Source organism: Photinus pyralis, unplaced genomic scaffold (genome assembly GCF_008802855.1).
Source record: "Photinus pyralis isolate 1611_PpyrPB1 unplaced genomic scaffold, Ppyr1.3 Ppyr1.4_LG3a, whole genome shotgun sequence".
Lineage (NCBI taxonomy): Eukaryota > Metazoa > Arthropoda > Insecta > Coleoptera > Lampyridae > Photinus > Photinus pyralis.
In genome coordinates, this window is record NW_022170509.1 from 2268781 (window position 1) to 2293446 (window position 24666).

The 24666-nt window shown below is 37.4% G+C and overlaps 5 protein-coding genes across 12 annotated transcripts in view; 2 read left to right on the plus strand and 3 right to left on the minus strand.

Moving 5' to 3' along the window:
* Positions 1-1571: 1571 nt before the first annotated feature.
* Positions 1572-2519, minus strand: LOC116165703 (putative glutathione-specific gamma-glutamylcyclotransferase 2). Its single transcript, XM_031480364.1, has 3 exons — positions 2290-2519; positions 2201-2239; positions 1572-2147 (listed from the first exon to the last, which is right to left on the minus strand). The coding sequence occupies exons 1-3, from the start codon at positions 2422-2424 to the stop codon at positions 1770-1772; spliced, it is 552 nt and encodes a 183-aa protein (XP_031336224.1). The 5' UTR covers positions 2425-2519; the 3' UTR covers positions 1572-1769.
* Positions 2520-6452: 3933 nt separating this feature from the next.
* LOC116165877 (prostatic acid phosphatase-like) lies at positions 6453-8088 on the minus strand. Of its 3 annotated transcripts, none has more exons than XM_031480603.1 (5): positions 7790-8088; positions 7655-7744; positions 7367-7606; positions 6808-7320; positions 6453-6762 (listed from the first exon to the last, which is right to left on the minus strand). In XM_031480603.1, exons 1-5 carry the CDS (start codon positions 7895-7897, stop codon positions 6619-6621), a joined length of 1095 nt encoding a protein of 364 aa, XP_031336463.1. In that variant the 5' UTR covers positions 7898-8088; the 3' UTR covers positions 6453-6618. The 3 variants fall into 3 exon arrangements, with proteins under 3 accessions (XP_031336463.1, XP_031336465.1, XP_031336464.1); XM_031480605.1 differs by having other exon boundaries at positions 6507-6762; positions 7655-7736; positions 7790-8086; XM_031480604.1 differs by having other exon boundaries at positions 6507-6762; positions 7655-7748; positions 7790-8086.
* Positions 8089-15241: 7153 nt separating this feature from the next.
* LOC116166118 lies at positions 15242-15860 on the plus strand. Its single transcript, XM_031480956.1, has 2 exons — positions 15242-15395; positions 15448-15860. The coding sequence occupies exons 1-2, from the start codon at positions 15390-15392 to the stop codon at positions 15802-15804; spliced, it is 363 nt and encodes a 120-aa protein (XP_031336816.1). The 5' UTR covers positions 15242-15389; the 3' UTR covers positions 15805-15860.
* A 176-nt stretch (positions 15861-16036) lies between these two features.
* LOC116165980 (probable salivary secreted peptide) lies at positions 16037-16689 on the plus strand. Its single transcript, XM_031480776.1, has 3 exons — positions 16037-16205; positions 16252-16382; positions 16440-16689. The coding sequence occupies exons 1-3, from the start codon at positions 16088-16090 to the stop codon at positions 16644-16646; spliced, it is 456 nt and encodes a 151-aa protein (XP_031336636.1). The 5' UTR covers positions 16037-16087; the 3' UTR covers positions 16647-16689.
* The window catches only part of LOC116165979, a 152178-nt gene continuing 144148 nt past the window's right edge, over positions 16637-24666 (minus strand). For 2 of the 6 annotated variants that reach the window (XM_031480773.1, XM_031480774.1), the window contains exons 3-4: positions 17177-17415; positions 16637-17128 (exon numbers count right to left, since the gene is read on the minus strand). In XM_031480773.1, the coding sequence (XP_031336633.1) occupies positions 16793-17128; positions 17177-17410 (570 nt within the window). In that variant the 5' untranslated portion in view covers positions 17411-17415 and the 3' untranslated portion in view covers positions 16637-16792. Of the gene's footprint in view, positions 17129-17176; positions 17416-17633; positions 18218-18243; positions 18329-18393; positions 18561-24666 lie in introns of those variants that run through there. The other 4 variants (XM_031480772.1, XM_031480771.1, XM_031480775.1 and 1 more) reach the window with 4 other exon arrangements.

Below are 24666 nucleotides of genomic sequence, written 5' to 3' on the forward strand. Positions count from 1 at the left end.
GTAACGTAAAGCGCTGATGCCAAATTGCCAAAAACAAAACAAACTCGCCGCTGCCAATTTTAGTTTATTAACTTATCACCACAATTTTTTCAAATGTATATTTCTCATTGTATGATCAAATGCAAGTCCTCTTGGCTCTTTTGGGTTTTCTATTTTCTGATGGTGATGTCAAGGCAACGTCTAGTGCTTCACATGGTCGTAGCCTGAAAGGTTTTTCTGCCATAGAGTAAACCTTGGCAGTAAACTTGGCCTAAGGAACGGCCGCTTGTTATTGGCGATCTTGATGCAATTCAAAAGTTCACTAGCTGCTCAGGTAGTAATCTTTAAAAGTCGCTTAACTTTGGAGCAATTGGAGTCGGATTTACTGATCGCGATTTTTGTAAGCAGACCAAGATGCAATTGAAAGGTCACTCTGCGTCTCGATAGCAACTTTGGAACGTTCCCCTTAGAGGAGGCCATTGAAAATGCCTCCATACCCAGTTCAAACCTACTCTCTCGCTTTCCATGGTGATAACGTTGGAAAGTGCGAAGTGTGGCGATGTTGATGGCCCTATAAGCAGATCAAGAGGTGTAACTCAAAACCTGCGCGCTTGTTCCTCCTTATTGGATAGTTGAGGAAGGGGCCATAAAAAACCACTAGATTGCTCATGTGGTATCCAACAGTTGTCCCAACGTCTCCGCCGATCCTGCTCTTTTTTTAATCTGTCTATTCTTTTACATATCCAGATCGTAATATTTTTCTTCGAGTTTTCTAAATCTCTCCTCCCATACATTGCACTTCTCTTGAGGTAACCTAACGCTTTCTTTGGGGTTGGCTCTTTTTCACCTTGATGATAAAACCTCCAGAGTAGATATATTCAATCATCCTTGTGTTGAGAGGACGTTTTTCTCCTTTGGTCTCGAAAAACGAGCCAACCTTATCTGTTTCCACCTTTGATGAATTGCACCACCGGCAGAGTATTCGTCGAAAAGAGGGTTGGCGGCCTCTGTGTAGTGGGGTTTGCATAGATGCACCTACTGCTTACGTGCTTAATGAAGTTAAGTTAAGTTTGTCCTGTAATTGGAAAGATTTTCTGTTGGACATTTATTAAATATTATTATTATTATTATTATTACTGCTACTAGTTGTGTGCATCCCCTCTTCTTTAAAGATGTCATTAGGGATGCAATTCTAGTCGACTTCATAGTTTTGCAAGCAACTAGGCCATTCTATTTTTTTTTCTTCTGCGCAGCTCTGGAAATGCGCTTTGTTGACGATAGGCGCGACTTGTAAATGGAATGACCCAGTGCTATCAATTGTAGATTTTACCTCCCAAGGGCGGATGACAATGCACAGACTTCTAAGCACCCCAGTTGATGGACTGTTGGTCATTTCAACCTAGTCTCTATGTGAATTCGAAGAAGTGTTGCCTGCCGTTTTAGTTTCCCTTAACTACTAGGAGCCAATAATCTATGATTATACAGTGCCTTTAGTCTGTGCTTAAAAAAAATTAAATTTGTAGCCATCCCCTGATGTTACAGTCTGCCACATCAAGGAACAGCACTGAAGATGCAGACAAATTTCAACAAAATTCCTTCTTGAAAGACTCTATTTATAAAAATATATTACAATTTTGCCTTAACTATAAATTTTACTAATCAACAGCACCAACTTTTGGTAAACATAGGCATTTTAAGCCCTCAAATCATTGTATACAAGCACAACTATAAATTTGATATCACAGATAAAATACTTTAGATCACAATAATACTGAATGAAGTTTGACTTTTTACTTTAATGATTTGCCTTGGTCTTCAAGAAGTTTTAATACTTTTTCTTCAACATTATATAAATGCTGCTCGTCCACTAACGGTGCAATTGCTCTTAGTGACTTTGCTAAATTTAGGAGATATTCAACATTCGTTCCACTGGATCCGACAGCATTTACTATCTGTAAGGCGATGCTGTCTTCGTCAGCCCCACCAGAAAAATTTTCGTGATGTTCCTGTCCTACGTAAACTACACTGTCAAAAGGTGGGTGACCATATAAAGGAAAGAATGTTAAATTCTTGCGGATATATCCTCCCTTCTCTCTGATATCTAAATGATGAATGACTTGATCGATAAAATTATCAGGAACTTTGAAGGCTACTCCCCAGACGCGACTCTACAAAATTTATATTGACTTGACATTAGTGAATGACAATCATTTCTACTTACATGGGCCGAATCAGGAACGATGGTAACTACTCTACCAGGCTGTAAGGAAAGCAAATCTTAGTAAATTATTCAAATTTTGTAGGTATTACATTCTCCCGTGTGCCTCGGTGGTCCATGCTCAGCTGGTAAAATTTTCGAGCGTATCCTTTAATATATCCTACCGTTTTCACCGCGTATGGAAAATCTACCTTCCAAATTATGGAACCGTAGCCAAAAACCCACATGTTTATGTATTTTAAACAATATATTTTTAAATTAAACCAAAGAGAGAATATAACCTACAAAAAATCAAAGTCAAATAACAAAAAGAAAAACAAAAGAAGGCGCATGCGTCTTCGATCATGTCGAAGCGTTGGCTGCATTCAGGTAAACGGAGTTTGGCATTGGACTCATTCGACGACAAAGGGGCCGATTGTTGACAGGAGAACCACTATATTTCTAGGTACTCTACGTTCTCCCCGTGTCGGCGTGTCCTGTTAAGAATTGTGTTAGATGGTAGTGTACCTCTCCGTGCTTTCTCTAGTGCCATTTCTGGACGTCGGGAATCTATCTAATTATCCAGGGCTTCCTACGACCCCATTCTTCCTGTCAGCTGCCTACTTTTGCCCAGGAATTCTGCACCTCCAAGCACCGTTTAACCGCCCAACAGGTCGTCTGGTTCCCACTCAGATGACAGCCTTGAGGAGCCTAGGAAAGCAGTCTTTTCCCTCACTACCTTTAGGTGTGTAGCCAACCACCTCCTTCAACCACTAAAGGTAATGGTTGTTCTCGCACGAGGTGATTAAGGTTTGGTTATTAGTGAGGTTGGGTTAAAGTATACTAGTTGGGTTAGGTGTGAGAGGAGGTGATCAAACATTAGGATAAAGTATGAGTGAGGTTAGGTTAGAGTGCTCGTTAGGTTAGGTCAGAAATCTTGTATCAGGCGAGGAGATTGAACGTTAGGATAAAAGTATCACTCTATTCCCGACTCTTCTGCAGAAGGGCCTGAAGCCGTTGCTCTTACATTTTGTTGTATCTCTTTACAGCCACCCTGGCTTTAGGATATAGCTGGAGAAAGGTAAGAGTTGTGTGACATGGTAGAGAATTACAAGCCGACGGAGAAACTGATGGTAGATGTGTACGTAACAAATGGTGTACTGGGCCTTAGACGACTACATCCATTGTAACATGCTTACAGGGCTGATATGTTCACGGAGCAGACGGGGCAGGCTGGAGAAGGGAATGGACAGAGATGAGCTCATCGATTACTAGAGAATGTCCGCAGGATGGGGCGTTGTCTCCACCGCTGTGATGCCTGGTACTAGACGGGCTCCTCCACACTTTGATCGAGGACGGAGAGTGTACACAGGATTGGTATATTGGCTTTATACTGATAGTGATAAGGCCAATAATACTGTACGGTGCACTTGTATGGTGGCCTAGCCCACCATGCGCAGGGCAACCTACAGGAAGCAGCTAGGAAAGGTTCAGAGACTCGCCTGTGGGAGTCACTGCAGTCGTGAAAACCACGCCAATTTTGGCCATAGAAACAGTTCTGAGACTAGAGCCTTTACACTTAGTTGTGGGACGAGTGGAAGGCTCGAGCCTGCTTTAGGCACGGTTGGAACTGGGAGGAAACCCTCACATCTGATCTCCTCCTCCCAAGAAGGGATGTGATCCGGGCTGTCTTATTAAGACCAAAGAGTTATAAAGTCATTCTCCCGGACAAAGAGCAGTTGCTGAACTCGGATTGCCCGTTCCTCAAACCTGAGGGGCTCGTGTGTTCACAGACGGGCCCCTAACAGAAAGAGGAACGGGCATGGGTATATGGTGATCGACCGAGAGCTGACGTCAGCCTAGCACCGTGTTTCAGGCAGAGATGTTAGCCATCATGAACTGAGCGCAGGAGAACCTCCGTAGAGGTTTCCGTAATAAGCATGCAGTGACAGTCAGGCGGGGGGCCTTGTCAGGAAACATGTGCCGAGCGTCTACGGCGCTTGATTGCAGGCGAATTCTAGATAGATGATGTGAGTTAAATAGGGGCCAGCGCACTGTGGAATGGGGAGCAAACCAAAGGGCAGACGAGCTGGTTCGTGAAGGCAGGTGGGGTAGTCTTCGAGCCCGAGTCTACCCTAGGGATTGCTCCCTCCGTTGTCAGGGCCAAGGTTAAAGATTGGGGGACCAGTCAAATCCAGACTCAGTGGCAACAAGCAAACGGATTCACAGTCCAGGTCTGTTAACAGGGTCCCTTGGCAAATCTAGGTCCTATCCTTTATTGAGAGCAACGGGCTCTGAACCTAGTTGCGAAAGAAAGGAGGTAGGCATAATGGGCCTTTGGTGTGCCTAAGTGCTGCCTTGTCGGGCTGCCCTGTGAATCGATAGATAGACGGAAGAAGCAGAAGAAAATCTTAAAACATATGGTTCTAATTTCGAACTGCAGCCCTTCGCAATTTTCAAAATTCAAGAAGTTTTTTTATTGACCCGCTTTCGTGCTTTTAACGAGTGCGTTCACTAATAAACCACAATTACATTCAATTTGAGTTTGAGTCACTTGCAAAAATTTTCTGTAAACGGCAGCAGTTTCCATAATTATTATTATTAGCCTTGTAGGTTTGCCGCTAAGCCTGCGGCATTTTTGCGTGGTCCACCTGTAATTTAAATTAGTTTATTTTGGAGGCCAAAATGCATACCGTAGCTTAGTGTATACGAAATTTGACGTCTTACGTCCATTTGCGACATATTTTGGTAAATACATACGAGGTCGGTATGGTTTCAGACTATGTGATGCACAATTACTTGAATTTAATCCGAATCCAATATAAAACAAAACTCGGATCCTGGGGTCGCCAGCGATTTATAAAAGGTGCCCGAACGATCAACAGTTAGTAAAACTATACTTAATTTCCGCGTTTCTAGCGGAAATGCGTGAAAATTTTTAGCCTAAGTGGATTTGTTCACTAAATGCAAGAAATATCCTATTACTGCGGAAAATTCATTTATTATGGAACTCAGGAATAAGAAAGCATAACATTTATCAATGTCAGCCTAATTGACGGTTTGTCGATTGACAATTAGAAGCAATAAAAAGGCTTTTCTCGTGGGATATATTATGTCTTCTCTCAAATGTAAGCTTATAGTAATTTTCGCATCATAAGTGCCATTCATTCATAGCATTTATGACGAAAATACTAAAACTATCACCCTAATACTCAAATATGAGGTTAATCCTGATTTATGATGGGGTAGCAAATCCTTGAAGGACACAAGACTAGGAAAATACACAGCGACTTCATATATATTTGCGAACCAGGCTTTACGTTCACTTGACAAGTGCGAAAAATGCTCTCATTTCTCATCTTCACTCATCATCGTAAGGATAACCCATGAGAGAAAAATATATACATTATGGGGTTGCGGTTTATTAAGTCCTTCGGCGCCCTTTCATTACATGCGCCAATGATAAATTGCCCTTTTAATTGTTACGTTACCGAAGTTAACTAATTCACGACCTGTTGGTACGTATTTGTACAATGCACGCGAACGCAACCAGAGGCGGATTGGCCCTAATGGATATTCGAAATTTCCCATAGGAACTGTCTACTACTGCAGCAAAAACGTTTCTATATGCCCCGATAAATTATTAAATTCAATTTAAACTTTGATCTTGGTCAATGTGTTTCATTATTTCATGTTTACACGTCGTATAAAAACTGGACTCAGCACAAAAATAAGTAAAATTTTATGCGAAGCTTTTTATAACTTCATTAATATTTTTGCTATAAAAGTTAAAATAGTACAACGTAATTTGGCGACGAGGGGAATTCACTTTCGAAAACTTGTACACCTTCTCTTTTTACACTAATTCGAGTAATTTAGGTAATTGAAGTTATTGAACTGGGTAGTGGGGTTCCACGGACTAACTACCCCTGCCCACTTATAGGTGTCGGTCTTTGAGGGGTTGTGATATATAGCTTGAAGTAGAAAAGAGAATCAATTCTGCTGAATATTCTCAATAAGGAAAACTGAGACAATCTTATTGTCTTCTTACACGGGATAAGCATGAAGCTTGAGTACGTGCCAACACCTAACTGAAAGGGGTCACGTGAACGGCTTAATGTGCCCCATTTACTGATTTAACATATAAATAAAAAGATATCAAAAAAATTAAAAAAATTCCAACTATTTTTGAGATATGTAAGAACACATACCTACGCACATACAACGGCAACGAAACAGAATGATGGCTAAAGGCTCGCATTCACATAGCCAAACATAATCAGATATTTTAATCATTGGTTTGATACACGCCAAAGGTCATTTTGAAAAATAATATGATTATGACATTTATTTGTCTTAGAATGAAAAACGGTGAAAGTGAGTTGATATAATGATAGTGAAAAAATACTGCAGTTTACAACGAGCAGGCAGACACACTTCATCTAATAACGGGAACATTCCGCTTCCCAATCGTCTGGCAAAACGGCATGCAATCCTTTTACAAAATTGTTAAAAATACACGGCGATTTACAAAACTCCAGTTCCATTTGTTGGGGAACAGTTTCGTAGTTTTCTCCAAAAAAAATCTAAATAAACACAAATGAGAAAAAATGTAGACCACATCATCTCACCTTTATTTCATAGTCACCGTTGGCTTCGTGTAATTCAAAGACCAAATATGCTCCATAATCTGGTTTAAACAATTTTTCAAAGCCCAAAGTTCTCAAAACAGTTATCAAGGTGACATCGTGTCCGGAGAACAAAGCTATATTTAAAGCTGAAGTGCGATCAATTTTTGTTTTCATCTGTGTTATGACTTCTGTCAAAAATGAGCCTCCAGTGAGGCGTTTCATTAGAGTTGTGTCTGAGAAAATGGCGAAATTCATTTCAGCGATCTTTCTTAAGTGATTTAAGGAAATGTTTTTCGTCCATTGTGGCAGTGTCAAATTGTTTTGCAATTCAATTTCCAAGGTGTTATATAGGTATTCCACTGCGTTGATATCTTTTACTGGGTTACCGGTGGCGAGTGTCAAATATTCGTAAAGATCTGCGTTTGCTTCGTTAATTTGTTTTATTTTTGGGGACTGGTACGCATTTTTTAAAGCATCGTCATATACTAGGCACTGCTTTTTCATGGCGATTACCTAAAGTTGGCAAATGTAAACAGTTCATTTGGTATGAGTAGCTTACGTTGTCTAAATGGCGAGGTACGGATTTGACTGGAATGGGTTGCCACAACAAATTTGGGTTCCAAATTTGATCATCTTTCGGCGGAAATAATCCCGCTAAGAAGGTTTGTGCACTCATTATACATCTATCCGCATAACTGCTTCTGACATACACGTTCTCTGCAATGTAATGTTCCGGTAGGAAGGTGCGATATCGTTCTCTTAGAAGTTTGCCCAAATAATACATTTGCGATTTTCCTTTCTAAAAATAAGATAAAATAGGACAAGGTTGAATCTGTACAGAACGAACATTGGTTAGAATTCCCCAACCACCTTTCCAACTTTGGTGTGGGTCATTTGGATATGTTTCGGTAGGTGTGCGATCTCCATGCCTGAAAAGCTGCCTAACTTATTATCAACGGAAACGGAAATCATCACTACTTACTACTTGCACTAATTTTAAAGAACCGGCAGTTTCTCGGCACAGTTGAGAAAGAAGTAGAATTAAAAAAAAATTCCAGATCTTCATGCTATTGACACTAACTGTACACATTTATGACTATAGGTATCGTGTATTAATTATCTTATCGTGGCAATGAACCAGCACTAAGCAGGTCAAAGTTTTTTGATAGTAGTCCAAAAACGTGCATCGACACTATGGAAACTACGAGGCGTGTAAATACCAGGTCTGAATGTCAGGTAACTAAGTTAGTACACTTCACAGTCATCGTTTCGTTATAACCATTCGGAAAAAACTAGTCCCCACGTATCTATTCGTGTGGGAGTTAAGTGATAAAATGCAATGAAACTATTACAATTAACGAATCGACTTGAAGCAACCGGATTAATTTCAATAAGATTGGGTGGGCCCTATTAACATTCCTTCGCTACTTTTTCTCAAAAAGAGCTAATTCCTCTATTGAATGCGAGGTAGGCGCTTTAAATAAATCCCCCATAGCAAAACGGAAATAAACTTTTATTCACCAATAGCCCCCAAGCGTTGGGTACGGCTCCAGTGATACCTTTCAAAGGGCCGGGATACCCTTTCCAAATATGAGCAATAATAATAATTCTCGTTTCTTATACTCTCATATTATCTTCCAATTTGCTCCAATTGCTTTTCGCTAAACCCTCACAAGAAGGCAGAGGCAAAAAAATGCCAGGTAACTAACTCTGTCGGAAATGCCTCTTACGGTGCCTTGGGGAATCGTATTAACCCCAGTACCGGTTGGACACTGGGCAGGCCTCAGACGAACGTTATCCCTGGCAGATTCCCAAACTAGATTGAGTGAATATTTTCCCTCGCTCCCCGAGACAAAGAGAGTAAACGAGGTTATCTATCCCTGGCTCCAGTTAGTAAACTCACTGACAACGTTGTCTATTAGTGTAGGCGATAAAGACATCTAACTGGACATTTTGAGGTGGAAAAGAAAAAAAAATCCCACCCCCCAGACCCTGTGCTAAAGGCTCCAGCCACCCCACCATCCCCCAAAAATCGTGTTTTCGCTCTTTTTTGGTTGATATCTCGCGATCTATGAGGTCTATATGAAATATTTTTAGCTGAAAATATTTCTCGGGAAATTTTATGCAAGGTAGATACGCAGAAGTTAGCCTAGGTGTACCTCTTAGCCTAGGAAATTTATAAAAGGAGGCGAAAATCATCAATTTTCGTGTTTTTTTGCGGTTCATTGCCTTTTTTTGAGCCCCGAAAAAAAAATTGTCTCAGATCGACCCGGAAAAAAAATTTTCTTATGGAATGTGGCCTGTAGAATCCATAATTTCAAACAGTTCCAAGATTGGGCTACTAGTTCAAAAGTTACAGCCCTTTGAATTTTCTTTCGAAATTGGTTTCTAGTCTATAAATTTTGATTGAGAAGTCTAATCGAAAAAGTACGAATTGTTTTGGATTCTACGCACCAAAATTAATAAGAAAAAGTGTTTTCCCGAGAAATTTTGGTGTAGTCGATTTTTTGTAAAAAAGGAAGGTTATACACTGCCTTTTTTTGAGCCCCGAAAAAAAATTGTCTCAGATCGACCCGGAAAAAAAAATTTTCTTATAGAATGTGGCCTGTAGAATCCATAATTTCAAACAGTTCCAAGATTGGGCTACTAGTTCAAAAGTTACAGCCCTTTGAATTTTTTTTCGAAATTGGTTTCTCGTCTATAACTTTTGATTGAGAAGTCTGATCGAAAAAGTACGAATTGATTTGGATTCTACGCACCCAAATTAATAAGAAAAAGTGTTTTTCCGAGAAATTTTGGTGTAGTCGATTTTTGGTAAAAAAGGAAGGTTATACACTGCCTTTTTTTGAGCCCCGAAAAAAAAATTGTCTCAGAACGACCCGGAAAAAAATTTTCTTATAGAATGTGGCCTGTAGAATCCATAATTTCAAACAGTTCCAAGATTGGGCTACTAGTTCAAAGGCTACAGCCCTTTGAATTTTTTTTCAAAATTGGTTTCTAGTCTATAACTTTTGATTGAGAAGTCTGATCGAAAAAGTACGAATTGTTTTGGATTCTACGCACCAAAATTAATAAGAAAAGTGTTTTCCCGAGAAATTTTGGTGCAGTCGATTTTTGGTAAAAAAGGAAGGTTATACACTGCCTTTTTTTGAGCCCGAAAAAAAAATTGTCTCAGATCGACCCGGAAAAAAAATTTTCTTATAGAATGTGGCCTGTAGAATCCATAATTTCAAACAGTTCCAAGATTGGTCTACTAGTTCAAAAGTTACAGCCCTTTGAATTTTTCTTTCGAAATTGGTTTCTAGTCTATAACTTTTGATTGAGAAGTCTGATCGAAAAAGTACGAATTGTTTTGGATTCTACGCACCAAAATTAATAAGAAAAAGTGTTTTCCCGAGAAATTTTGGTGTAGTCGATTTTTGGTAAAAAAGGAAGGTTATACACTGCCTTTTTTTGAGCCCGAAAAAAAAATTGTCTCAGATCGACCCGGAAAAAAAATTTTCTTATACAATGTGGCCTGTAGAATCCATAATTTCAAACAGTTCCAAGATTGGGCTACTAGTTCAAAAGTTACAGCCCTTTGAATTTTTTTTCAAATTGGTTTCTAGTCTATAACTTTTGATTAAGAAGTCTGATCTAAAAAGTACGAATTGATTTGGATAAGTATAAGGGTAATGATTACGTTGAGGTATAAATGAATGTGTGAATATTTTACTATGAAAATACTGTTTTTACGTGAATAAATGGTACATAGAAATACTTTGTTTTACAATGAATATTTCCTCACACATGAAAGTTGAAGGTGAATGGTGACTTTACGCCAACTCTTCAGTTACCTATCTCGTATGAAATTGCACGAAGAGCATTTTCAGTTAAAAATATTTCATCTAGCCCTAAAGGTCGCGATATTTTTGCAAAAAGCCACGAAAATTGATGATTTTCGCCGCTTTTATGAATTTCCTAGGCTAAGGGGTACACCTAGGCTAACTTCTGAGTATCTACCTTGTATGAAATTTCCCGAGAAATATTTTCAGCTAAAAATATTTCATGTAGACCTCATAGATCGCGAGATATCAGCCAAAAAGAGCGAAAACACGGTTTTGGGGGATGGTGGGGTGGCTGGAGACTTTAGCACAGGGTCTGGAGGGTGGGATTTTTAATATGTTGTTTTTGACACCTAACTGAACATATTCCACCATTTTTTTCTTTTCCACCTCAAAATGTCCAGTTTGCCAATTTTACAGTCTCTATCGCCTAGACCAGGGTTTCTCAAACTTAATTGTTCCACGTACCCCTATTAGACTGTCAAGCCCACGGCGAACCCCTTTAAAAAATACAGACTACAGGTAGGCATTTTATTAAAAAAATCATGTTTTAAATTTGGGAAAACAAATAAGGTATTTTCTTAAAAAAAAACAAAAGAACTATTTTTAATAAAAAATAAAATAATTTAAAAAATAACATAAGTAACTACTAAAAGGTTTATTTTTCTTTCGGCCTTAGGTGGTGTTGAAGTGAAGGTTTGTAGGGTGAGTAGGTTCAAAAAAATTTGAGCCTACTCACCCTACAACCCTTCACTTCAATAAGTAGCTACCTTATACCTACTGAAATTAATGTGGTGGGTGGGCTTGTTTTTTTTCGCAAATGGAGTCGATTCTCGGAGCAATTTTGCTCAATTTTTTAGTCTTGATTGATATTCGGCGTTCAGTCGATTCCTATACGTCTTTAACATGACCAGGTGTGAAACCCCACTCTCACATAAATAAGTGCGACTTTGCCCGTGCGCCGTCACGCTTGTTGTAAGCTGCCACCATTACGTAAATTTTTTCGCGTACCCCCTATCATTCAATGGCGTACCCCCAGTGGTACGCGTACCCCACTTTGAGAAACGGTGGCCTAGACTATATGGTAAAATATAGGAATATATTTTCATATATTTTAATAACTTCTAAAACTAAAATTTCAAATTGTTAACAACTAAAATAATTCAAAAAAAGAAAGATAAAAACAGAAAAATGCAAAATTGGATAAACGGACAAACAAAAACCGAAATCATTACAATAAATGAAACCTCGGCCTGCACACTCAACCTCGGTTCACCAATCACCGGACAACCGAAGTCGTCAGAATAAAACCGAAATGAAACGTCGGATAAAGTCAATTCATCGGTACATTACAATCGAAAACGGGGTGCAAAAAGCTTTTGATTAGCGGACTTCTACCGCATGCAGTGGACATCTGATGCAGTGGAAATATTCTTTTTCCGTTTCCACACAGGGATGGACTATAAACCAACATATGAAATTTATTATTTACGTTATAAGAAAAATGAGACAACGTTAAACCTAAGGAAATTATCTCTAAACTATGAGCTGAACTAACAACTAAATAAAGTGGTAGTAGACAAAATCTTAAAATTCTACAAGACCGTATCGAGAACTAATGTTACCGTATTATATATGAATTAAACAAATTAAGCTTTGAGAATAACATTTGGAATCTAATATAAGAAACTACCTCAGGACCCAGGTAGCATTGTTTTATGTTCCAGTAACAAATATTAAAAACATAGAGGAAATGAGCAAAGCTATCTCCTTGCACCAAAGTAGGTATGTCCACCGACAAAGCAAAGAGTTTCCGATATCGAAATAGCGGTAGCGATCTGCTAAAAATGGATTTTGGAAGGTACTAAGTGCGACGTTAGGTTAGAGGAGGTTGTTTAGCATAGCCAAAGCAATGAACACCTTACTCATGTAAATCAAATGATGAACGAAAATGGCGAGAACCCAGGGGAGCTTTCAACAAAGAGGCCAAAAAGTTGCCTAAGGTGCCTAAGGACTGAAGTAAAATTCGTGAACGGAGCATGTAAAGTTGCCTAATCTAGATGGCGAAATACAGGCGATTTATATTAAAGAAAAGACCAAATTTATTACAATCCATTAGCATTACCTATAGTGGCTATAGTGCCTTGAGTGGAATTTAATTCGCACTTACCTAAATAGCAATATTCAATTCTGGGGGTTGTAAGTTTTGTTGTATATCAAAAATGCGTGTTTCTTTCGTAAATTATATCTAAAAGTCTTTAGTAAAGACCTATAAGTAATCTTTAAGAGAATCTTGCGTATATAGCAATTTTCAACTCCGGGGGTTGTAATTTTTGTTGTACACCAAAAATGTTTGTATATTTGGTAAATTTTCTTTAAAGGCCGTACAAGTAACCCTACAATTGGTACCTAACAATAAGATTCCTGGCTGTTTTAAAATTTCGTAATTTTTAAGAAAATTCGCACTTGCAGTCTTTAAGTCCGGGGTTTGTAATTTTTATTGTACATCAAGAATGTATGTTTATTTGGTAAATTATGTTCAAAAGGCCTACAAGTAACCCTACAATTGCTACCTAAGGTTTCTTGCTGTTTTAAAATTTCGTAATTTTTAAGCAAATTCGCTCTTACCTAGCAAGCAATATTCAAGTACGGGGGTTGTAATCTTTGTTGTACATCAAAACTGCTTGTATATTTGGTTAATTATGTGTAAAGGGCCTACAAATAAACCTATAATTGCTACCTAAAGATAACGTTTCTACTCTTTCTAAAATTTCGTAATTTTCAAGAAAACTGGCTCTAATTTAGATAGCAATATTCCAGTGCGAGGGTTGTAATGTTTGTTGCACATAAAAAATGTTTGTTTCTTTGGTAAATTATGTTTGAAGGACACATCTGTAACTGTAAAATGGCTACCTACATGTAAGATTCCTTCCTGTTTTAAAATATTATAGTTTCTAAGAAAATTCGCGCCCACCTGTATAGCAATATCCAATTCCGGGGGTTGTAATTTTTTATGTGCACCAAAAATGCTTATATATTTGGTAAATTTTGTTTAAAGGGCTTACAAGTAACTCTACAATTGGTACCTAACAATAAGATTCCTTGCTGTTTTAAAATTTCGTAATTTTTAAGCAAATTCGCTCTTACCTAGCAAGCAATATTCAAGTACGGGGGTTACTTAAAAATAAGGTTCATTCATTCCCGTTTTAAAACTTAAAAAATAGCAATATTCAATTCTGTGGGTTGTAGTTTTTGTTGTTGTTTCTTTGGTAAATTATGTTTAGAAGTCCTGCAAGTAACACTGCAATTGCTACGTTAAAAAAAAGTTCCTTTCCGTGTTGAAATTTCGTAATTATTAAGAAAATTCGCTCTTTGCCTATGTAGCAATATTCATATCCGGGGTTGTTATTTTGATACGCGTTTCTTTAGTAAATTATGTTTAAAGGGCTGAGCCTTGGTCGTCCAATATATCGCTTTGATTGTTGAGTTGTTTTTTATGCTGTTGATGATTCTTGTAAAGCGGTTTTTTAGTTTGCCGTGTTGTAACGGTAGAGGTCTTGCATGTCCGTAAGGAGTTGTATAGTTTCTGAAGGATTTCTTGACTGTACAGTTTCCCTAAGAAAGTTTCTGAAACTTGTTTATTCAAATATATGGAGTGTGGAATTTTTTGATAGTTCAATCCTTACTGGCTCGAGCATGTCATCTAGGGTTGGCGTTTCTATTTTGTCGGTTTTGTTTTGTTCTGTTTGTGGGTTTTTTAAAATTCGGCTATTGATATCTCCGTTTTGTTAGGTTCAATTATATCTGGAGGAATGCATGTGTGCGTTTTTTTATTAACTTCTGTCGTTCTGTCGTTGTTTCGGATATTTCTGTTGCTCCGTTGTTTTGCTAAGTTGGTCCTTCTTGGTATTGGAGATCTCTGTCAGTAGTTATCAGTCAGTGTGTAGGTATTTATCAGTGTAATCAAAAATAATCGGAGCATCTCAGTTGCTGACAAGTTCATTTGGTATAATAATTTATAATAATTTCCAATTTGTTTTGTAATACTTTAAAGCAATTTAATTTCCAGACAAATTATAGATTTTTCACAACCACACCTTCGCCTAGCCTTGCTTTTTATATTTGACACCTGGTCTACAAAAACAATTCACAGTTCTGAGTTTGTTTATGGCGTTTTATTTATACCAGATATAGGTATTCCATAAAATGTGAACGAAAAAATCAGAAACAATTGGTGGACAAAAAGAAACCTTTTTCTGTTTTCTCATGCTTTATGCGGAAGTGATCAGATGTGTTTGGGATACTAGAAAAAGATGATAGTTTGTACCGAAAGGAAGTTTCGAGACTTCCATAACTAATTTCATCGCAAAGGTACAGTAAAATACGTGTTCCTCAAGTTATACGATTTCTCAGTTTTCCATTCCCTCGCAATAATTCATGGGGCCAATTCACAAATTCGCCCGCCTGATTAAAATACCAATACAAAAATTCAGTTGTAGCTTTTGAAGGTGAAGCGAGATATAAAAGTAAAGGCGTGCCATGTAATTCGCAAATTTGCAATTCAAAAATAATTTAATACACTAATACTATTGATATGTAGAAGTTCAGTTTTTATGTAAATCCGTTTTTGGGAGGTAGGTAATCGATCTCTTCTTTGTCTTTCGTCTTAGTGGGGATCTAAAGAAAAACACTGCATATAAATATCAAACCAGTTATCTTCCTGATTATACGTATTTGTTTCCGAAAGAAATACTAACTATGGAGGTATTTAGCTTTAACAATTTTAATCAAATTTGCCTAAAAACTATGTTTATAGATACGTATAGTTGTTTTTCTCATGGCGGCCGGCCTCGCGTATGGCAGTGTGATTTATAGTTCCAATTTAAATAGTGCGCTCGTTAATTTTAAACAACTTGGTGGTAACTTTGCGTACAGCAGTTTTGAATTTCCAACGTATTTGGGCCCAACAGTTCTTCGTCAAGTAATCGGGCAATACCCATTTTATCCTCCTCAGCAAGTTTTATACCCCGGCTATCCGATCTTTACTTATCCCGGTCTTCCTATTCAAGGTCCCGTGTCTCCTCCTTTTATAACACAACAAAAACCACCCTCTTCGGGATCGCCATCACAAGTCATCATTGATGAAGATACTGTCGCAATTGATTCTGCGTAGAGTGTTTATGGATCATTTGTAAACCCAATGCTTTTAAATAAAGTGAGTTAACTTTATTTGATATTGTTCTCTTTCCCAAAATCCAAACTCATGAAAAAGTATTCAGCACAGCACAAAACTTTTTAAACTAACATTTATCAATGTATCAGCCGAATAAAATCGAATTATGTCAGAAATTTAGGCATCATCATAGATGGCGTTTATTAATCAAGGTTTATCATATTTCATAATTATTCGGTTAAAAGGTCGTCGACAATTATATTACGTGGTGGATGCTGTGAAAATGCATCGATTAATTATTGCGTTTGTATTACTTGTGTCGTGTACTTGTTATATAAACACAAAGAAGCCCCTCAATAACACTAGATTGAAGGTGAGCCGCAGTCTGCAAAATTCTTCAAGTAGGTATGTTTTAAAAAACGCAATGTACATAATTAATTTTTTTAGTTTCTTTGAAAATCGTGGATAAACAGCATCATTTATTTATAGGGCGATGTATCCCTTTGGATGATGTATTACATAGCGAGAACTTAATTTTAAATAATGACGGAAAAAGTCAAGTCAATGCTACTATCCGAGTAAATAATTTATGAGGTTTTGTTGGAACGTTTTTGTAAGAATGATGTTATTTTTAGATGAGCGTTGAAGGGTCTGTTTATATAACTTGCGTAAAAGTCTTAGACCAAGTTTCTGACGGTGAGGGTGCTTATCCGAGTTTTGTAGGCGGCGGAGTTGGCCATAATTATGTCATATTTAATGTAACAGCCGCTTATGGGAGAGGTTTCAATTTTTATGTCGAAATTAAAGGATATTCCTTAGACGAAAATGATGGTGATGTTTGAATATTTATTATTAATCATAATAAAGTAGATAATATCAATAAATATAAAAGTATAGACATCATTTCAATTACTTGCCTCTAATTATTGCTTGAGATTCTTATCTCAGCTATCAGCTTTGTCCCAGACTCGTAGAACATTGCGTTTAGTTATGAATTGCGTGGTTTTTCTTTGCCTGGCAATGGAGGCGGTGGCACGTCAGGTATTTCGGGATTTTTTTTTATGTTTGTGGGATATGGTATCTCAACCTTTTTCTCGGTGTTACCGTTGTTAATGTGTCCTAAGTCTCCAAAAATAGGTTGCTGGTAGTATGGCAAAGCCGGAAACAGCAGCTCAGAGCTGTAAGAATATGGAAAGTATGAATCTATCGCAAGAGGATACAATGAGCCATGATACGTCAACTGAGGGATTGAGGGTTTCTTATCTCCTCGCTTATCCTCGATTGTTTCAGTTTCATTTCTACGAGGTTCGCTCTTCGTATCCTTCTGTAAATAAACGTCAAATTAGAGGTGGCCAGTAAAATGAGCTTAAACCTGATCGGTTTCGGAAGTCGTCTGAAGTAATACGTTGTGAGGAGGATGTACGTATATTGGCGGAAAAGCGACTCCTAGAGCAGTCGTCCTTAAAACTGGTTCCACGACAGGAATTGCATGGCTAGGGGATAGATTTTCATCCGACGATATTAGCGCATTATAGATTTTAGGAACTCGAACCACTCCAGCAATGGATACTGTCACGAACGATGCAAATACAAGTAGTCTGTACATGTTTGCTGAAAATCAATAGGTCACATTATTTATTGAAAACCAAGAAATGTAACATTTTAAGTGCCCCTGTTGCATTTTGGGATTTGTATTTGATAGTTCGATGTACGAAAACTTTTCTAAATTATAAAAATTTACTATATCGGCGTTAGTTAAACAGTCTTAGCGAAGTCGATCAATCTTGAACTTTTACAAGGTTTTTATGTAAGCGTTGCAAACAGCTCACCAGAGTTTGTGAACATCTTGTCTCTATTTACAGAGAATGTGTTTGTTGCACTACAGTTGAAATTAAATGTGGTAGGTAACATTAAATAACTACTTATGGTCAAGAGCATATCGTGTACTTAATTATTTGTATAAATCTGAATAAGAAGGTTAAATCACCCAAACTGAAGGTTTCTTAAGAATCGAAGTTAATTACAAACGTAATTTATGCATAATTAATACATTAAACAAACCAGGTTTACATTCTTGACAAAAAGTGAGGGTGACCTTAAAGATTAATTAGCTGGGCAAGAATTCAAATTAGGTTATATGCAATCTACGTACGCTAGTACATGTATATTTAGAATTACGGTTGTTGTCCTGCGGTGGACAAGACGGTTAAAAAAGGACACAATTATGGGACGTACCGAAAGAATATCTACAATTTAACATCGATATTGGTTAATTAAACGTAAATCCTTGGCCCCTTCTCAATATCATTACTTTTACTAGATGTTACCACAAGGTAAAGTCTGACATTAACGAAATGGCTAAGGTTCCATCAAAACAAACAAAATATACGAAATTAAAAATTTGGCGACACATAAATAAGGGAACAATTTTGTACTTTCCTTTTCCAAAATGCTAGCGCAACCTCAACAAACTATTGCACAATTATAGGTAACCACGCACTTGGAGCACTTAAAACATTCTGCTTTAAGATGTACAAACTTCCGGTAATATAAATAGGAAGGATCTCAAAATATGTAAATAAATCATACCTTGAGTAAAGCTATTCATGCCACTACTACAAGCAAATGCCTTCGCAAATACGCCAAGCCTTTATATAGCTGTTATCCTCCAGTACATTTATTCACTTCTGCTACCTACCAAGATATATTTTTATGGTTACTTCCCTTCACTGGTCGTACCTCAATGCGATTCCTTCAACTACACTTATTCGTTTTTCAATATTTAAACTAGTTTTGAACACGATTGTGCAAAAGAAACACGATTCATTTGAAAATGATAAGGTTTCGTTGGCCGATGTTCCTCTCAGTACGTTGCATGGCAAGATATGTATCTATCTCATCTGCATTTTAAATGTTCTTTATTTGTTGCACATTTTTACTTAAAACTACGTTAGAACAACTGCGAAAACCTGCTGCATACATAATTTATACAAACATCGTGCATGTTTCTGCAGTCAGATTCTATGTATGCATTTATTTATTACCTAGACCTAGACGCTTACACTACCTTGGCAGTTGGCTAACATTAATAACTCGTTCATTCCATCCGTATATGCACTTTAGTAATTGTTGAAAAGGCATTATGCGAATTTAGAAGAGCGGAAGACACTTTAACAATTAAGTAATGCACTTCACCTATTCTCGCGAGTATTGCTGAGCTATGAAATCAACGTTGAGATTGTATATATTAAGGAGAGGAATGTGAGCATAGTAAAAACAAACACTGCTGAAATTGTGAAATTTATGTCATACCTCATACTCTGTATCTCGCTAGTCTCTTAAGTGGTTTTTATCATTAGGCAAGATTCATTACGTAAATCTACGTGCACCTTTACTATTTCTATAGAAATTGTTTAAACTGTGTAACATATTTAATTAACTAATGGAACTGTTCTCAATATGTCGGATTGAGTTGATCACAGTTGTCCAGTCTGTTCCTATTCTTACAACGAGACTTCAACAACTCATGGGTAAGTATAAAGCACCGCATATAAAAATCCCAGGGGAAATTTCTTAGTGGGTTGTTGCGTCACTAGAAACAGAAAAATGCTTCTTGTCAGGCTAACATATTACATAATGCGTCAATTCCAGCAATTTTATTCAGGGCTTCAGCCAAGGTTCTACCAACCCAACTCACTATACAAATACTGGTCCAAGTGAAATTTGACGTCTTGATTTGAGGTGAAGGTCTTCCCGTCCAAAAAATTTTGCAGAGACCGGAACAAGTAGTAGTCTGAAGGTGCCAAATCTGGAGAATATGGTGGGTGTGGTAGTACATCCCATTCAAGCTGTAAAAGCTTTTGGCGGGTTACCAAACTTGTGTGAGGTCTCGCACTATCGTGGTGGAACACTACACGTTTTCTATTGACCAATTCTGGCCTTTTCTGTTTAAGTGAATCGTTCAATTTGTCCGGTTGACCACAGTACACTTCAGAATTAATCGTGGTATTGTCCGGTAGAAGCTAAAAAAAAACTATCCCTTTGAAATCCCACCAAACAGATAGCATAACCTTTTTTTGGTGAATATCGGCCTTCGCAGTGGTTTGAGCTGGTTCACCTTTTTTACTCCATGATCTCTTCCGCTTAACATTTTTGTAAACAACCCATTTCTCGTCGCCAGTAATGATACGCTTCAAAAATGGATCATTTTCGTGACGTTTGAGAAGCAAATCACAGTCGTTAATGCCCCGAAGCAAATTTCGTTCTGTAAGAACGTGGAACCCATATGTTAAGTTTTGAAATAAAACCAAGACGTTTCACGTGATGATGAACGGTCGAATTCGATAAATGTAACCTCTCAGCAATCTCACGAGTGGTTATTTGACGGTTTGCATCTACCAATGCCTTTATTTCGTCTCCATCGGCTTCAACGGGTCTTCCAGAACGTGGTGCATCTTCAAGATCGAAATTGCCGGAACGAAATTTTGCAAACCAATTTTGGCATTGTCGTTCAGTCAGTACATCTTCTCCATACACATCGCATAATTTCCGCCTTGCCTGAACTGCATTTTTACCTTTTCGATAGTAAAAGAGTAAAATATGCCGAAAATGCTGATTTTGATTTTCCATCTTTGATAGGGCACCAAACAAAAACTATTGCAAAGAATCAAACAAAACTTTTACCATACAAGCATTACTATGTCAGCTGTCAAAATTTTAATGTTTATGCGGCTTAAGTGTAAAGTTGGCTGTGAAACAATACAATTAGGTTCTCTGTTGAAGAAAAACGAAATGACTTTCCGAACAACCTGATACAAATATTCATGCCCGAACCCGAACCGCGATTTGAACCAGGAACCCTTAGTGCCGCAGTCGAGCTTCAGCACCACTACGCCACACACGTTCTGGGGAAGAAGGTAAGGCATATGTCACCCTAGTGTAACGTGGAAGCCAAGCGCCTCGGTGGGAGATAAGGTAACATTTGTTTTTTTGTGTAATTAAACGATATGCTATTTGATAAAACTGGTGATACCATTGTATGTGGCTGGGATATCAAAAGTACGCTGGTTTCTTTGAATCCACCAGAATTCGATTTAGGGAGTTCGTCGATAGTAGGGTACAGCGGTTTTAAAGTGAAAGTAATTTTGTATCTATAAAATTATTAAGCTAAACACCCATAATTTTCTATTGTTTTTAAAAAAAATAAAAGCCACCTTAGATAACGATAAATAATAACAATTTATTAGCGCTAGTAACAATTAAGTTTTACGCAATGTATACAAGGTATGAATACAAGTGTTTAAAAAGGACAGTCAACCCTATGCTTTAAAAAGTTGTTTATGTTATAAAATACCGAGCTTATGGGCTGTACGTTAAATATTTTGTTTTCATTGTTTGATTTTCTTTACAGGGCATACAATTCACCCATTAAAGGCACACACAAGTATAGTCACTGTCCTTTTCAAAATTACATTTTTGTAAAGAAAGCTCATTTTGCATAATAATCCGATTATTGTGAGGGTTGTAATTTTTGTGGCACTCCAAATTTGTTTATTTCCTTGTTTTATGTTGTATGCAACTTTCAAAAGCCAGCCTTTAAATTCACAGAAAAGCATAGCCGTTATCCATTAAAAAAATTACGATCTTTTTGTGAAAGCTCACTTTTACATAGTGATTCGTTCATTGTAGTGCTGCAATTTTGGTAGCACTTCAAATATTTTAGATTCTTTGTTTGATTTTGTTTAAAGGGCTTACTAGAAGCTTAAAATGAGGCTTTTGGGCTGGCTTAAATGCAATTTAGCGGGAGGGGGATGTAGGCGGTGGCGGTTGTACCATTGGCTGTGGCAGCGGCACCCACAAATTTGATGATTAGAACATGATGAAGTGAAGGACGTAAATAGGCGAGGGATTTGAAAGCTGGAGAGCAACGGCAACTCCTGTTGATACCTTGACCGTGCGTTCACAATCCCAACAGCCACAAGTTTTGAATTAAACATTTACAAAAAAAAAGTGATTGGCGCTATAAAGCCTAACGGGTCGTAAATGCGGACCAGTTCTGCAAAAAGAATGCGTTTGATGCAAGCACGGTCATTCAGGGAATTGATCTGAAAGAAAAACCAATCGCGCAGCGGAGCCCAATGAAATCCTAACACTTTAATGGTATCGTTAGGCGGATTAGATCCAAATTCTAGGGGTCGGCGCGAGGATTTTGTTGAGGAACAGAACGTCAACAGCGTCTGGTCATTGCTGGACCACCTGTGTAACTTAAATCCGCCTCGTTGCAATAAGGAGATTAATTCGTCTATCGTGTTTTGGGCCTCTAAGAAACTGGGACAAGAAATAACGAAGTCATTCTGTCTACATTTGTATTTAAAAGTTGATGACGCTTACAGAGATCAGGACAAAATTTTAAAAAAAGGCCCTGACAAAGCATCCGTATTAAAAATAAAAATGGACAGGTTTCTTAAAGTTGCTAGTTTACGAAATAATGAATTTCCAAAATGTTTGCATAATCGGGTTCGATCAATCGATCTAATTTTTTTGGATGATGTCGCACTCTGCTATTTTGCGTACCGATCGATAATTCTGTACGTTGGGTTTCCGTTATCATACATCCGTTAATATCGAGCGTACGAAGTCGCGGGGGGGGGGGGGGGGAAATCTAATTTATATATGTTTTACATGCGACGCGAAAGCCTCGTACTCCTGTTGATATAATGTATGAATTCCTTTTGTAATGAGTTGTTATAAATACGTAAATCTACCAATTTTCAAATTCTGAATACAGATGCGTACTCTCAGGACGGCTAGTATGAAATATTTATACTCCTACGCACGTATGAACGGCGTTAGGTACATTCTCCTTCTGAATATATCATAAAGCTTTAACATTTAAAACCAACCTATAAAATCGGTATGGATTAAAAGACTATGGATAAATGATTCACACTTGCAGCACTTCAGTATTTGCAAGTTCATAGTGTAGCAAACAATAACAGCGAGAATAGCGGTTGAATTAGAGGAATCAGTAGGTATTGAAATAATACGAGTAGATTTATTACCAACAAAGATAATAAAAATAATGATCATGTGTCCATTACTTGTTGCTCTTACTTACTAGCAATAATTCGAGCAACATACCTTATGGAGACACTTTGTGGCCGGTGCAAACTTTAACAAAACGTACGCGTTTCTACAGAAAAAGCTATCATCGGCGAAAAACTAAAGATAAAAGATTTGAATCAATTTCAATACAAAAGTGTAACAGAACCGAGGTATTTCAACAATTGAATAGTACAGGGGGAACCAAAACAATCATTCGTTGCATATAAGTCGTGACCTGAAAAGTTCCAAAATTGTCACAGAACGGACCTAACAGCTTTACATATATTTCCTAATGATGTCCTTGCCGACTGTGTAAAAATGTCCCGATGAAACCTGTTATCATGGAAATCCAAAATTAGTTGAAGATTCGCAAAAATTTCAACTGTGTTTTGATAGATTATATTTAAAAGACGTGTAGTAACCCTAAAATTGCTACTTAAAGGGAAAATCCCTGCCGATTTTAAAATTTAGTAATTCTGAAGAGAAATTCGCTCTTAGCTACTCAATTGAGAGGGTTGTAATTTTTGTTGTTCATGAAAAATTATTGTTTACTTGATAGATTATAGATTATAGTCAAAAGACTTACAAACGACCCTACAATTACGACCAAAACATAGAAAACCCTTCCGTTTTAGAGTTTCGCAGTTTCTAAGAGAACTCGCTCGTACTCCATTGTGGGGGTTATCATTTTTATTATAAGTACCTACATAAATTTTGTTGTTGTTGATGGATTATATTTAAAGGATTTACAGGTAACCCTAAAATTGCCACCTAAAGATAAAATCCCTCCCCGTTTTAAAATTTAGTAATTTTATTCGTTTATACCTACATAGCAATACATAATTGCGAGAGTTCCGTATATCAAAATTTGATGTTGTTGTTGATAAATTATGTTTAAAAGACCTTAAAGTAACCTTAAAATTGCCACCTAATGATAAAATCCCATACCCCGAAATGTTGTAATTTTTAGGAAAACTTTTTCGCTATATCCACTATTTGCAACTACACAATTTTTTTAATTAAGATTATGTTTAATGGACTACAAGCAACTCTAAAATTGCTACTTAAGGAGTCGACTCGTGTGACGCAGTTCGAGTGCGGTACGAAGTGGGTTGGTAAATCAGCCTTCCCTGAAACACCGTCCACTCAAAAATAAATGTAAAAATAGGTAAAAAAATAAATAAATAAAAGCCTTTTCCGCTTTTTAATGATATAATGCTCAATGACTCAATAAAAAAACGAATCGGTTTGGTCACTTTTTTATTATTTTTATTATTTATTATCCCTTTCTTGTTCTGGGCCCTCAACAGGCTTGCGCTCAATTACAGAATGACCCGCATAATGCTTTTTAGAGGTGCCTCTGCAGAAGGTCTTAAGTTGTTTTATACTACTCCGGTATTGAGCTTACGAATTAGGAAAAGTGCAGGAAAACCTAATTCGGAGTAGCCGGTAGAATGCTTGAAACTGATTTAAAGAAATTCTCATCTCTGCCACAGATGAAAAATAATAATAATAAAGCCGATCACTTGTATAGCATAGATTAAACCAGGTGTCAAATTCTTGATAGAATAGCTTCCTAGCTGAAACCAAAAATTGCCAACATATGTACGCACTTACACACGGGAAAAATTTATTCTTTAAAAGTTGCTTAAAATGATCTAAAACGTCAACATTTGATGAAATTTCGCATTAAGAAAATTGCATTTCTGCGCATGCGCAACACGATTTTTGCGCATGCATTTTGTTTGCTTTTATTAA